The sequence below is a fragment of the Cyphomyrmex costatus genome, unplaced genomic scaffold (assembly GCF_001594065.2).
Source record: "Cyphomyrmex costatus isolate MS0001 unplaced genomic scaffold, Ccosl1.0 scaffold5, whole genome shotgun sequence".
Taxonomy (NCBI): Eukaryota; Metazoa; Arthropoda; class Insecta; order Hymenoptera; family Formicidae; genus Cyphomyrmex; species Cyphomyrmex costatus.
This window is the reverse complement of record NW_017279267.1, coordinates 3445564-3459366: the sequence shown is the minus strand read 5'-3', so window position 1 is coordinate 3459366 and position 13803 is coordinate 3445564. Positions and strand designations below refer to the sequence as shown.

The 13803-nt window shown below is 37.2% G+C and overlaps 1 protein-coding gene across 1 annotated transcript in view; it reads left to right on the top strand.

Annotated features, from left to right (window-relative positions):
- Window positions 1-3021: 3021 nt before the first annotated feature.
- The window catches only part of LOC108778272 (protein turtle), a 103379-nt gene continuing 92597 nt past the window's right edge, over window positions 3022-13803 (top strand). The window contains exons 1-2 of the mRNA XM_018545403.1: window positions 3022-3168; window positions 8829-8865. Of these exons, the coding sequence (XP_018400905.1) occupies window positions 3022-3168; window positions 8829-8865 (184 nt within the window). The remainder of the gene's footprint in view (window positions 3169-8828; window positions 8866-13803) is intronic.

The following is a 13803-nucleotide window of genomic DNA, read 5'->3' as shown; positions in this document are numbered from 1 at the left end:
AAGCGTCGCGGTTATTTTAGAATCGGTGATTGCCTGTTTTAGAAAGAAATATTCGCGATAACAATTACGACTACATGGCGAAACGTAACAACATCGCATAGCCAGCCTCCGGTCATCATTCGTATATAGGAAAGAGAACGCCGTCGTTTCCATCTGTTAGTACCGCGAATACCGCACGTATGTAACGCATACTGCTTGGTTACCACGAGCGATCCCGTGGCAAACGCCATGGCCGACACAAAGAAAAATTCCATTATCGTGGCACCTGTTGGTCGCCGTCCGACGCAACGTCGTTCCCTTTTCGTCCGACACTCTCTCTGACAACGTCGGCAGGCTCTTCCCCGGCCTCTATCAAGCCTCGAACCCATTCAAATGGTCACAATGTAATCGAACCGTTTCCACTGCCATGAGCACTCCACTACGTCGCCGTGAAGAAGAAATAACCGCTGGCTACCTGTTGGTCACGACCGTGACAAATGCCATCGTCCAGGCGACTATCCTTCATCGCCACCGGATAACTTTCAAGTCGTGCTTCCGTCCACGCTGCTGACGTATTATCGATCCTGCAAATGAACGCAAAAACCATTTCTCCTTGCTTGTGCAAACTTAGTTTGAACTCCCTCTGATTTTAGCGACCGTCTTATCATTTACTGGCGATCGGAATTCATTTATAAGTGTGACGTCTTGATTTCTTTAGATTCGTTCCGACCAAAATCGATTCGATCGGCTTCGATGAGACCAAGACTTTTACGGATCACGCGATTTTATGATTTACATATTCATCCAATGTAGAGTTACTATATCAAAATTTCCACAAAACTAGAATTTATGCAGACGAAAATTTCGAACATTTAGCTTAGAATTCCGGACGCATACAAAAATACGTGTAGAGTGTAATAAAATTGGTTGAAACAGTTAATAAATAATTATTTCGTCTTGCTCCGTGCATTTCGTTTTGCTTCGATAAACTTCTGACAATAGACGGAACAATGAACGGTAGTAGTAATATAAGAAATTGATTATAGTCGCTTACTTTTTTTATATTCGACTGTGATTGGTCCATTTCTTGCGGTTTGCGGTTTACTATCTGTTGTAAATCGAAACTAATACAGAATACTACAGGAGGAGTCGAAGCAAAATATTTAGAAAATTCTCTGAATCTCTCCCCAGATGCTCATTTTGCATTATTTTGAAAGCCTTCGGAAAATTCCCTTTAGAATATCCCCGAGGTTATAAAAATAGGACAGATAGCAATTCTATATCCTCATAACGTTTTTCTTACAATATAATACATGGGCAATTTGACAAATCGGTAACTTTTTAAAAGAAGGCTATATTATAAATAAGTTGAATTCTGATTTAAAAAAAAGAAAATGAGTTAGAAAAGTCACTGACTTATCAAACTGCTTACTTAAGCTTAGTTTGACAATTAACATTATAATAAAAGTTTATAATCTAGCCAAATTGTAAAAACTCCGTCAGATCTACAAATTTTTTATACATTGAACGAATATTGCCTATTTGCCATCAACTTTAATTTATAATAACTGCATGTAGTTTATTTCAATGTTCCGAGAAATATCGACAAATATCGTTAATGCGATATGAATACCGCGACAGCACAATACATGAAATTTCCATCGTTATTATCGATTCATCGGAATTCATTACGTTCTCGGGTGTCCCGTCGTGTCAAGATTGCTTCCTCATGAATAAGGCGAAACGAGTTTCTCGAGCGGTTGGGAATGAGGCACGATTACGTTTCCCCATGAACGAATGCGAATAGCGAAATTTGGTATCGGTTAGGCCAGCCGGATATATCGTCCTGACGAAGACTTCGACGCGAGCTTCGCAACTAGCGGCATGTAGAGCAAACGGAAAGCGTACGAAGGCGCCTGGATGCTTCCGAAAAGCCACGATTCTCCGGCTACCATCTTCCCAGCTTCACGCTCGTTTGTCTAATCCCGGCTTAGGCATTCCGAGGCACTCGCCACGGTACGAATACAGGCGGCAAAGCCACAAATTCTAGACTCTGCGAAGGTGAAATGAGTTTTTCCCGAATGCAACGCGCGTGTCGGACCAAGCTCAAAAATCCCCCCTGATCCTCCCGTAACCTGAGTCTGCAGTTTTAACAAATTCCGTGTAAAAATTTGCCCGGTGCACCGTGCGAAGTCTAAAAGAAGCATTTGCAATAGTAATTATCTCTTTTGCGGTTTTATTAAGAAAATAGACTACGTCAAGTATATGGAAGTAGATGGTATCTGTATATATAATTGCTTTAATAATGCTATATGTGCCAGTGTAGTATTAAAGTGCGATTAACAATAAGAAATATAGTTATTCCGGGTTTAAAGGTGGCTATAAACGGGCTACACAAAACGCACAATGGCCACGTACAGGGAGCTTAGAAACTAAATCGTATAGTATCATAAGTTATACCATATCGCTGCGGCGAGACGTCATTTGTGCTTTATTAAGAGCATAGAAATCTTCTTTAATTATTCTAATGGTGACGTAGTGAGCAGCCGCGAGAGCCACCAGCCATTCGGTTAACTCTCGACTTCTTACAAGGCTATGCATATGGATATTACGCGACACGCCATTAACGTCGACATCTCGATACCGGAACCAATGTTTATGGAGTAGTTCGTGGCTTGGAGGGACCAGGCTACGTTATTCCCAAGGCATCTCTCGTTCCCGTTTCGTCTAATCCTGCCTAGGCTTAGCCGTTGTGGGTTATGAGGCGACTGTGGGCGCAACAGCGATCAACGTTGTATTCTTCGGACCGGAGTGGGATAAAACCGGGCTTTCGGCTTGACACGTCTGAAATATGTTCCGACTGGGAGAACGCGTGTAACATCCGATAAATGTCCTCGCACCAAAAGTGATATTTACCGTGTTCGTCGCGCGAGACGTCGCGCGTTTAGGGTGCCATTCAGCGTTGCGTCGCACATGCCGCGTTTCCCACGCGCGTTCACGGCTCAAACGACAGTGTGATAACGAACATTTCCGATGCGACGAATGCCCTTTGCAGCAACAACTAGCAACGTGTTCTCGAATTTGCACGGCAAACGTTTTCTCTCGAACGGTTGCACCCTGGAATTTGGCGTGGACGCACTGACATCAACCGTAGAGAACATCAAGCATCCGTATCAGAATTGGTCTTGGGTGTGGTGCTGCAATTGCGCCACGTCTCTTTCACTATAAGTATTACCATATCGTTCGTATGGTAGGCAATGAAAATTCTCTAATGTCAGCTCGTTTAATTCAAGCAAAAATGCAAATTATCTTCTCAGCAATGTGAAATTGTTACCTTCGTCTGTAATCTAGGATTTCGAACTTTAGATTTTTATATCACATTCAGTTTGCTATAAAAATCTGAAAAAATTCTTACATATTTGTGGAAGCTTCAGCAACGATTTTTTACTTTATCATAAAAATTGACTTATATTTTACTTATTTTTTAGGGATTTAAATATATATCTACCAGAATTTTTTACAATAACAAAATCGACTATGACTTTAAAATCCAAACATTGACGGCGGAAAATTTTATATATATAATATACATGTGTACATATAAAACATTTTCTATGTTTAATCTTTCATATATTTATATATAAACTACTAATGCCACACTTTATAATAGGTATAATATTATGTCTTCCATCACTTTTAAAACTCATAAGCATATAAATCAAGAATCAATAATATGTATTAAGAAATATTAAAAGGTATCTAAAATATTATAAATATCCATTATTTTACTAAAGATGACTTTAATATGGTCTAATAGCCAAGTTAAAAACAAATGCAGTTTTATCCTTATTTTCATAATATAGACACCTTTATTTCAACAATTTTCAGTTTAGTTCAAAGCATTGTAGAAAAAGTGGCTAGCAGTTTATGTGTATATGATATCAATAGCTTAACCAGAGTTTCTTGTGTCTTCAGGCTCGATTCTCCAAGAGTAAGATCAACTTTAATCTCTCTTGGTTCAACTTATTACTCATTTTTTGTCAATTTTAGAATTGGAAAAAAATGAAGAGTAAATTGAATAGAGATTAAAATTATATGTTACATTTATTATGAGGTTTCAAACGAAAAGTTGACGATTATTTTCCGGATTCATGATTTTAATTTAATTGAGTATATATCTTGTCAAGAGTTTTAAAACCTATCGGCTTTTTTATTTCCGAATTATCTGATCTCATGAATTCTAAAGAACCAACGTACGACACTTTATCATTGCTCATCTCTTATCGTGTATATCGACGGAGTGTTCGTGTTCACGTGGGAGCGTATACCGGTACGAGTAAACTTAAAAGATTTGGGGTAATCAAACGTTCGTCTAATTGCCGCCAATTCATATACACCAGTCAGTGTAGATTGCGATGTGTCACGCATGCTGCATCATCATCATCATTATCATCATCATCGTTAGATGTTTCACCGGGGAAACTAAACCGTCGCAACGATAACGCAATACCTGATTTATCGCGATCGTTTTGCGGCAGTTTCTAGCGCCTTCACGCGTTCGCACCACCTCCACGTTCCGATTATTTCGAACGAGCATGGGAGTTCGTTCGAGCGTTCGTTTTTCGACTCGCGATTTTCCATCGGCGATGCATTGTCTCTCGCTCAACGGATTGCGAGCTACGTGAACTATTTCGACCGTTCGATCCGACGCGCATTCCGTGACGCGGATACGAGCGATTTTTCAATGGCGGGTTAAAGGTTCTTTACATGGACACTATGCGCTCGCCATTTCGAAAATTGTTTCACGTAATGAAAACCTCATCGCACCTGGAAACAAACGATTTCATACAACGAACAAGGAGATCTCGCACATGTGTATTTCGCAAAATTCATGACACATTTCATTAACCGGTTTGCTCGAAAAATCGCTGTAACAGTACTTTGATGTAAACTAAACATTTGTCTTATTTAAATATTTGTGTTAAAAGCAAAAGTGATTAGAATTAAAACCCGGCGCGAAGTATCGGATGAAATGGCTCGAAAATCTTTAAAAAATTGCGCGAAATTACAATTTGCTGCAGTATGTCCAAATATTTGCCATTTTTACATAAATCTGCATCAACGAGGAAGGAAAAGTCCTGGATTTTTAAATAAACATCTCAGATATGGAAATTACCGGAGATGTGAAAACTAAAAACGTTCCTAATTCAGAATAATTTTGCTGCTTTTTATGTGAGCCCTGCTAAATTATGTATGAGTTTATCTCTGGAAAGGGGGATTATAAACTAAGCTAAACGCAGGCGCTTCCTCACGAACCGGGCGTCTTCATCGTTCTGATCGATCGTAGGAGGCAAAGCCACCCGTTCACCCTCATATGTACTCTTCACATGTATGTGATGCTCGAACTGTACAATTCGTCCGATCCAGGCGAATCAGCGACCAGGCGATCAAATTTAATTTATCTTTATCGTTCTTATTTCACCTCTTATTCACGCACTAACGTCGCGCCTGATGGATGCCGATTTAACGAAAGAATCTCGGCGAACTTTCGCCGAACGGAATTACGATACGGGGTCGCCAGCAAATTGAATGTGGATGCTCGAAGGTAGAGGAGAACCTAGAAGCGAGAATGCGGCGAGTACGATGGAGACCCGGCGAGAATAGCATAGTAAGACGTGCCGGCCACGTCGAGGGCACGTTATCTCTGCACGTAAGGGGTGGCGAGAGAGAAGGAGTAGCAGCAAATGGGTTTGTCTTCTGGATGGCGTGTCGCTATCCAGAAAAGAAGAAATGGGAAGCGGGAAAAGAGATATACCTACGGGACTGAAAAGAAAAAAAGGGTCCGTCGTGGAACGGCGCTTCGTGATTTTTATCAGGAACGTGCCTCGAGATAGCGACGCTTCTTATGAGATCGTTGCGTTAACAGCCGCGAAATTACATCTCTCTTAGCCTAAGTCACGACCGCAGACTGGCGTCTATTAAGGTCGCTGCACCAAAACCTCACCGCTCAGGGAATCTCTTAGTTAGGAATTGTAAATTATATGCCAGGATCTGGCGAATAAAATTATTTAGACGGTGTACGCGCGCTGACTTTTGCTACATTTGTACACTAAAAATATTCGTGCGATTATTCTCTTTGCCATCTCTAGAAATATCATATACATATCGCTGCAAGCGTGTCGTCTCCCGAAAGATATTCCTAAGATAAATTATAAGTACTTATGATATTTCACGAGACATCCGGAGAATTTTAATTAATCATGGAAAATTTCCCCTCGAGACGTACAAGATCGTGCTTAAAACATCATCGTTTTATATATATATAGTCATTTGGTAAGCGATCTGATATCTCTGAAACTTTAACATTGTATATTTAACGAAGAATAGCAAAAGTCTTTATCAGATAAGCTCTAGTAATACATATTTGACGACAAGTTTTAAATAAAATTGTAACAGAGATATTATGGCGTGGCTCACCACACAAGTTTGGGATTATTCATTTATTAGAGAGTGGAAGAGAATATATTCCGAGAAATTTCATTTTGAGGAAAGAAAATATTACAGCTTTGACAGCATGTGTTGGACGAGACACGTTCTTGCATAAATAAGCCTGAAGGGACGATTGGGTCCATCAGATTCACCGACTGTACACAGGATTGTCATATATGGAGACGGGACGTGCGCGTCGCAAAACTAATTGCGCGACTCCCCTCTCCGCCGACCTGTCGCGAGAGAGATGACAAAAAATAGCGGGGGCGTTTGAAGAGGGTTTTTTTCCAGTATCGGAAATTGAGCGGACGAGTATTGGCGCCACCGCCGAGTGACACCGCGAAAGAGAGTGCGACTGTGTGTGTGTGTGTGTGTGTGTGTGTGTGTGTGTGTGTGTGTGTGTGTGTGTGTGTGTGTGTGTTAGCGTGTGTTGGGACGCGGGGCGAGAATAAAAGAAAAAAAAATTACCCTCGACGCAGTTGCCGCGAACCGGGCGGGAAACATGATGCTGGGGTTAATGAAACTCCGCATCGCCCACATTTCACGAGTTCCATTTATAGAGGGCATCTTCTAATTATTTCCAGAGGCGCGCATTCGCGCGCATATACCTATTTCTTTTTTTTTTTCCTCCTTCGCTGTCTCTGTCTCTCTCATCCTTTTGGCTCGTGTTCTCGTACAGCAAAGCTTTACGACCCCCGAGTGTGCACGCACTGCCGCAGTTATTTCCGCGGCGGCGCATTTGCAACGCTCCGGAACAGCCCTCTCTAATAAGACGAATTTTTCTCGATAATACCTCGCCGCAGGTAGCATAGATTTTCACATAACATATCACGATTGTTAATGAAAAAAATTTACATCCGTAAAAACGTGTTTTGTATGATTGAAATAATAGAATATTAATGTAATAGAAGGCTCCAAGAAATGAACGAAGGGCCAAGAGCCAAATGCTGAACATTTGGAAGTCGCCGGATTCACATACGATAAGTGACAAATTTGCTCATTTTAGTAATATTGAATATGAACTGAAATCACGCCTTCTCTTTGATTTTTACGCTTAAGCTACAAATTATATACGTTTTATCTTACATTCAGATTAGAATTCATTTTCATTTTATTCGATTTGTTAATGACTCTTTACAGATATTACTATATATTTGTTCTCTTATATGGACTTTGAATGTTTGCTGTTTTGACTATTAAATAAGAACTTCCAATTTTATTTGACTATTCCAAAATACATTCAACTGCAATATGTAATTAAATGAAAACTGCGTTCATTAATAATAAATTTTATTCTGTAGACATATGTTTTTTTTTAAATATTTTTGTGAACATTGATAATGACCCGATCGGTGTCGAAACGTCTGTTGATAATTGTTTTTATTATTTTGTAATGTTTATTAATTTAAATTAAAGTGTTATTGTTTTAAATGTCAACATTTGGCTCTTGGCCCTTCGTTTATTTCTTATGTTTTATAATAGAATATGTTAGAATTAGAATTTTATTCTCTCTTCAACATTTACATTTAGCCAAAAAAAGGGAATTTGGTTTACAAACATTATTCCTACTTCACTCATCCATATCTTTCTCACACGGTCTTATACTTTAAATGCTTATTGCCCTACTTTCTACCTCTTATTCTATTATTGCTCTTCTAAAGTAATTGAAGTAATATTCCTTCGCCGGCAATGTTGAACATTAAAGAAACAATCAATTTTTATTGTGAATTCTGGTAGATAAATTTAAATCTACAAAACATACAATCCTAACTTCTATGTGTGGGATAGTGAAAACTTATTATTAAAACCTTCGCAAGCATGTAAGAATTTTTTAAGATTATTATACAATCTGGAACAATAAAAATCTGTACTTGAAATTTAAGAATCTAAGAAGTTGCAGATAAAGGATGAAAATTTCATATTGCTAATAGAAGAATATATTATATATATATTATTGTACAATAATAGATGTTTCAATGTACATGAATACGTGTCCAAAATCCTTTTACATAAATTGTTTAATTTATTTATTTTGACGTGACAACCGTGGAAGTATGTTAAAATATCGAGATTAGATAAAAAATTAAATGTGAATAAAATAAACCGCGTGAAATAGAACGCGAATATTTTCCATGTTTTTTTCATGTTGGCACACATTTGATTTTACCTAAACCTGAAAGGTTTTTTAATTACTGCAAAAATGCAAAGAGACGAGCGTGCAAGTTGTATGCGTTTAACGTTACGTCAGCTCTAACGAAAAAAAGAGTTGCTTTTAAAGTAAATAAAAATTCCGAATAATCTACGAACTGTAATGCACTTTTGTAGTTTGCAAGTTCATTTCAGATTCTTAAAAATCAAAGCGGCAACAACGGGAAAGGCGAGAGTGTGACTTTGCATGTAAGTTCGAAAGAGTTCTACGAAATCTTTGCCTCCGCTTTTTTTTCCTTCTATCGTTTGCTACACTTATACACTTTTGGCTCGAAGGCACGCGATGTAAGTGATACGAACGGAATTTGCGAATGTTCTGAAAGTGTACCTTGGGGATGGAAAACAGAAAGCGATCGTCTTTTAACGAGCGTGCAGCTCCAGAGACGAGAATCGACATAACTTTAGATTATCTAAATAGAGCTGATCTCAATACAATAGCTTCTCTATTCCTAATGTTTTACCCACACGAACATCAAAAAGCATCTTCGTGCATGCAGGTCAGAACTAGAGTTTGACCATTGCAAATTTAAACAATGACTTTGATCATAGTATCGGCTTTTCTTATGCAATTTGTAATTAGTATTAAGAATTATTGAAATTAAGAAATTAAGAATAATTACAAAACTTGACAAAGAATACAATAACATTTTACCGAATGCTTTAACTTTCTATCTGCAATCATTTTTACATTTTCCTGTTTAATATTTTTTATTATTTTAAACATTAAAAATGTAGAAAAATTTAAAGTTACTTTTTGAACTCTTTATTTAATTATCAAATATAAATCCGCTTTAATTGAAACTAGGAATTTTTTTATTTGATTTGTTCTCATTAATCTTAATTTCATTTATTATATAATTTATCAAATAATTTTGCACAATACTTTTTATAAAAGGAAATTGGATTCCATCCTTCTATATTTCGAAGTTTAAACGAAATTCTGTTTGTACTAAAAAAAAACTCAGATTGCAGACGGAGGATTAAGTTTATGTAATATTGGAAGATATAAAATGTATTCCCCTTAGGAAAAAGAACTAATTAGTGTTCCAATAAACTGATTAGTTCTATCAGTAACTGATGATAACTGCATCAGTAATTGATGAAATATCATCAATTACTATATTAAACAGTTTATAGAGCATTAATCAGTTTTTTTTTCTTAAAAGGTTAAATCTTGTATCGATGGCATCACATTATAAATATATATAGATACCATAATAATCAATGTACAATTAATTTATAATTTTTAGACATTTCTTTATACAAAATATAGGGGAGAGTGATCTAAATCGGATCTATTTGCAGTTTTTATTCTCTATAAGGCGTAAATAAAGTCCAATCATAAAATCAATGGTGCAGTTTGAAAGATCATTTAATTTCCTTCATTTCTGCTTTAGACCATTTTGACGTATCTCTTACTTGTGTCGGACTATAATGGAAAATGTAAAAATCATTTTCCGGTCCGATTTCCGGATTTTTCCTATTTTTATAGACTTTTAGATAGATTTTTTAAATAGTTTAATTAATTTTTGCCAGTATTAAGTAAAAATGAGCAATTTAAGATTCAAAGATAAAAAAATACAGTTTATACTATTAGTTTACATTATTAGAATTAAAATCAATAAAAAATTCCATCAATCTGAGTCTGATAACACAATGATATTTTATTGATTTAGTGTTCCTTAGATGAGATCTTGATCACCAGTATTACAACCAAGTTGTGGCGAACCTTCTTTCTTCGATGAATTAGCTGGCGTACGTCTTTTAAGTGTTTTTTTGTATACATAGATCCGATTCGGGTTCTTTCAAACGATTGGAACAAATTTTACAATCGACCGCAAAAGTAATCACAAAACTCTTGATATTTTTTTAATTCTACACTCTTTAATTATCTTAAATCAATTACCGTTCAAATTTTTAACATCTTTTAAATAATGATTTACAAGGATTCTCTTTTTTAAAAAAATGTTCGCATGATAGACGAAAATACATATTTGCGTCTATTCTATGAACGTTATGACGAAGTACTGCCAAACTGTTGTCACATGTTCGGTGTCTTATAAGGACTTTACATTATAAATAGCACGCAATTCTGCTTAACCGTATTTATTTCAATTAAAAAGGTCCGATTTAGGACATTCTCCCCTAAATCCGTGCATAGAATAGTGTTTTGTTTTAGTAAATAATACATATCACGAAAAAATCAGGAGCGTAAGTGGAGAAAATACAAAATATCCAATTTCTTCAATGGATTTGCAATAACTGAATGCGAATCGCATATAACCAGCGATATCCTCTAATTAATTGCAGCTATGATCTCAATTCGCTTATCACGCTAATCAATCAGCCCCCGTGCACGAATAATCGCGCAATTGTTCCGTCAATAATACGGTACGTTCGCGCACGCGCGACATGATTGAGCCGCACTAGCAGAAAGATTCGTCGTGCTATGGAAATGGGAAACGATTGTGACATAATGAACGCTTAACACGGAATTAAAGAAGATGGCACTTAAGACTGTCGAGATACCGCTGTTCCCTCCCATGTTTATTTCTCTTCACAATTGACACTTGAATTCCGCGGCGAATGCTTTTGCTTTTATGAGCCATGCGCTTCACAGAATCCTCGTCGTAAATTGTACGCTCGACTAGCGGCTATCTTAAAAGCGTGTCCCTGCGGAGGTATATCAGGAATCCACGGCAATGCGGGACGGTGTATGGATATACAGATCACCGGATATATGTGCGACCATTTCAGAGCGCCGCGCGCCGTTCATATTTCTTATACTCGACGGCACGCAAATGGTTAAATCCAGTCTTTCATCTTCCATAAGAATATAGCCCAGATACCCGCGCGATATACAGCTAGGATGACCTCGCGTTTCTCCGCCCCTTGAGTTCTTCGAGAGGGCAAAGATTTCACGGGGTAATCAGTTGCATGCAGATTGCCTTTGATATGGGTAATCGGTTTTGCTTCGTTCTAACGTAAAATGCAGCTTACGATAATGGACGTGGAGTTTCGAAACGTTTATGAGACTCGCCTTGCGTGAGTATTCCCTCGTCATGTACTTCATTTTCTTCAATCATTCCTAAAGAGAATATTAATTTCGATTTTTTTAATATTGTGGCTCGAAAAAGAATGACTTTTATCGCAGCTAATTTCCATCCCGTGGAAATCTTATTATTCTGCTTAAAAAATAAAAAAGGAATTAGGATCTAAAAAATATTATTTTATCATGTGCACTATTAATCATGTTCTTCTCTTTCTTTATTTCTAAAAAGAAATATAATATTAATATTTCCATTTTTTTATATTATGAGTATATAAAAAAAACGGATGAATTTATTTCTGTCGCAGCTAATTTCTATTCTGTGGAAATTTCATTCTGCTTGAAAAGTAAAAAAAGAATTAAGATCCAAAGTGTTATTTATGCAATATTGCGATCTCTGGAACTGTCTCTCCGGCGCGGAATTGAATATCTCGTTTTCTCGATGGTACGGTCGTAACTCGCGCTCACACAAATTCAAAATCTCGCGATATACCTTGCCTTATGCCAATTTACAGCCGACTTCATATGCTGCGATCGTTTGTATGCCGAATATGCACCTCGCAGCGACGATAAACTGCGCGACATAATCGAATCGCAAGCTGTATCTCGCGGAGATTTAAAAATATCTTCGGCGACTAAGGATATGGTACGTTCGCCTTGTAACGTTCAGTCTCGTATAAGAATTGTCTCCAGGGTTTGTATCGTGAACTGATCGCAATCCGATAAATGTAATCGCGAGAACCTCCGATGACCAGCTCGATTGTGCTCTTGCTAGAATGTATCGGATGTTTATCGCATTTAATAGCGTATTCAACTAGAGTGAAAGAGATCCTTGAGCAAGTTTTTCCTCCGTTTCGTTTATTTGTTTGTCTTAAATTAATTGACAATGATTGTTATTTGTTTTAAAATGGATAAAATTCTATAATACGGACATATAAAGTTTTGTTCTTTTATTATCATGTTCTCTTACCATCACCTTTTATGGTATCTTATAGCGGGTCAAGAAAGGGCTAAAATGGCAAGAAAGTCCGAGAACGGGTTACCCCAGAAATGACTTTCGCGAAAATGGATCGTTACTTTCTATTTTCTTCACAATTGTGTTTTTTAGAGAACAAATACGCTCTGTACCTAATAAAACTGATCTAAATTCTATTTTCTCGAATACTTATGTCATAATTTGTGTCAACATAGTTATTTCTCTGTCGTTTATCCAATATTTTTTTCTCATTAATAACACATCAATTGTTATTTTATTTTTGTTCGTCTTAAAATATATCTTCTGGTGCATTATTAAATATATACCTATCGTGTTTTATTCAAGGAAACGATAATTTGATTAATCAGTCTTTAAATGAAGATTTGAATAGAGTGATATTTTTACAGAAAGTTTTTTTTTGTTGTGATCAACTTAAAAATGTCAATTTCTTTTAGTTATTTGTGTCTTAACTCGTTATTTTATTGAGTGCAAATTAATATCATAAAATCATCAATAGATGATCCAGACATTCTATTTCCAATTTTAAAAACTCGTAATATCTATCACAATGGCAGACAATATAATGATACGAAAATTGAAAATACTTTTTTATGCGCTTACACGAGAAAACAATGTTTCCATATTATACACTGTCTCTATCAGATCCTTCTCAACACTGCTTGTACCTATTCATGATATCGCGCACGATATAGCTGAATTGAACTGCTGCTAAACTGACGACGAACTGCATATTGTCTCGTTTAACACCACGAAAGGAAGGTGCACGGCACTTGATCGTGCGCGGCGAGTCGATCGCGGTGTAAAGCCAAAGTAAGTCGATCGCGGCCAATCGAAGCTAACGGCATCGGCACAAGGAGAGTAGACCGGGTTCGCGACATGACGGTCGTCGTGCGACAACCATTCGACTTAAGATCAAAGTCGATACCATTCTGAACCAACTGCGTTGCCATGGAAATCGGACCGACGCGTTGCGGCCGATATTCTCGAATAGAGAATCGGAGCTGAGTCGGTAAATTCTGCAAATGGAATTGCCAGAGCTCTCTCTCTCTCTCTCTCTCTCTCTCTCTCTCTCTCTCTCTCT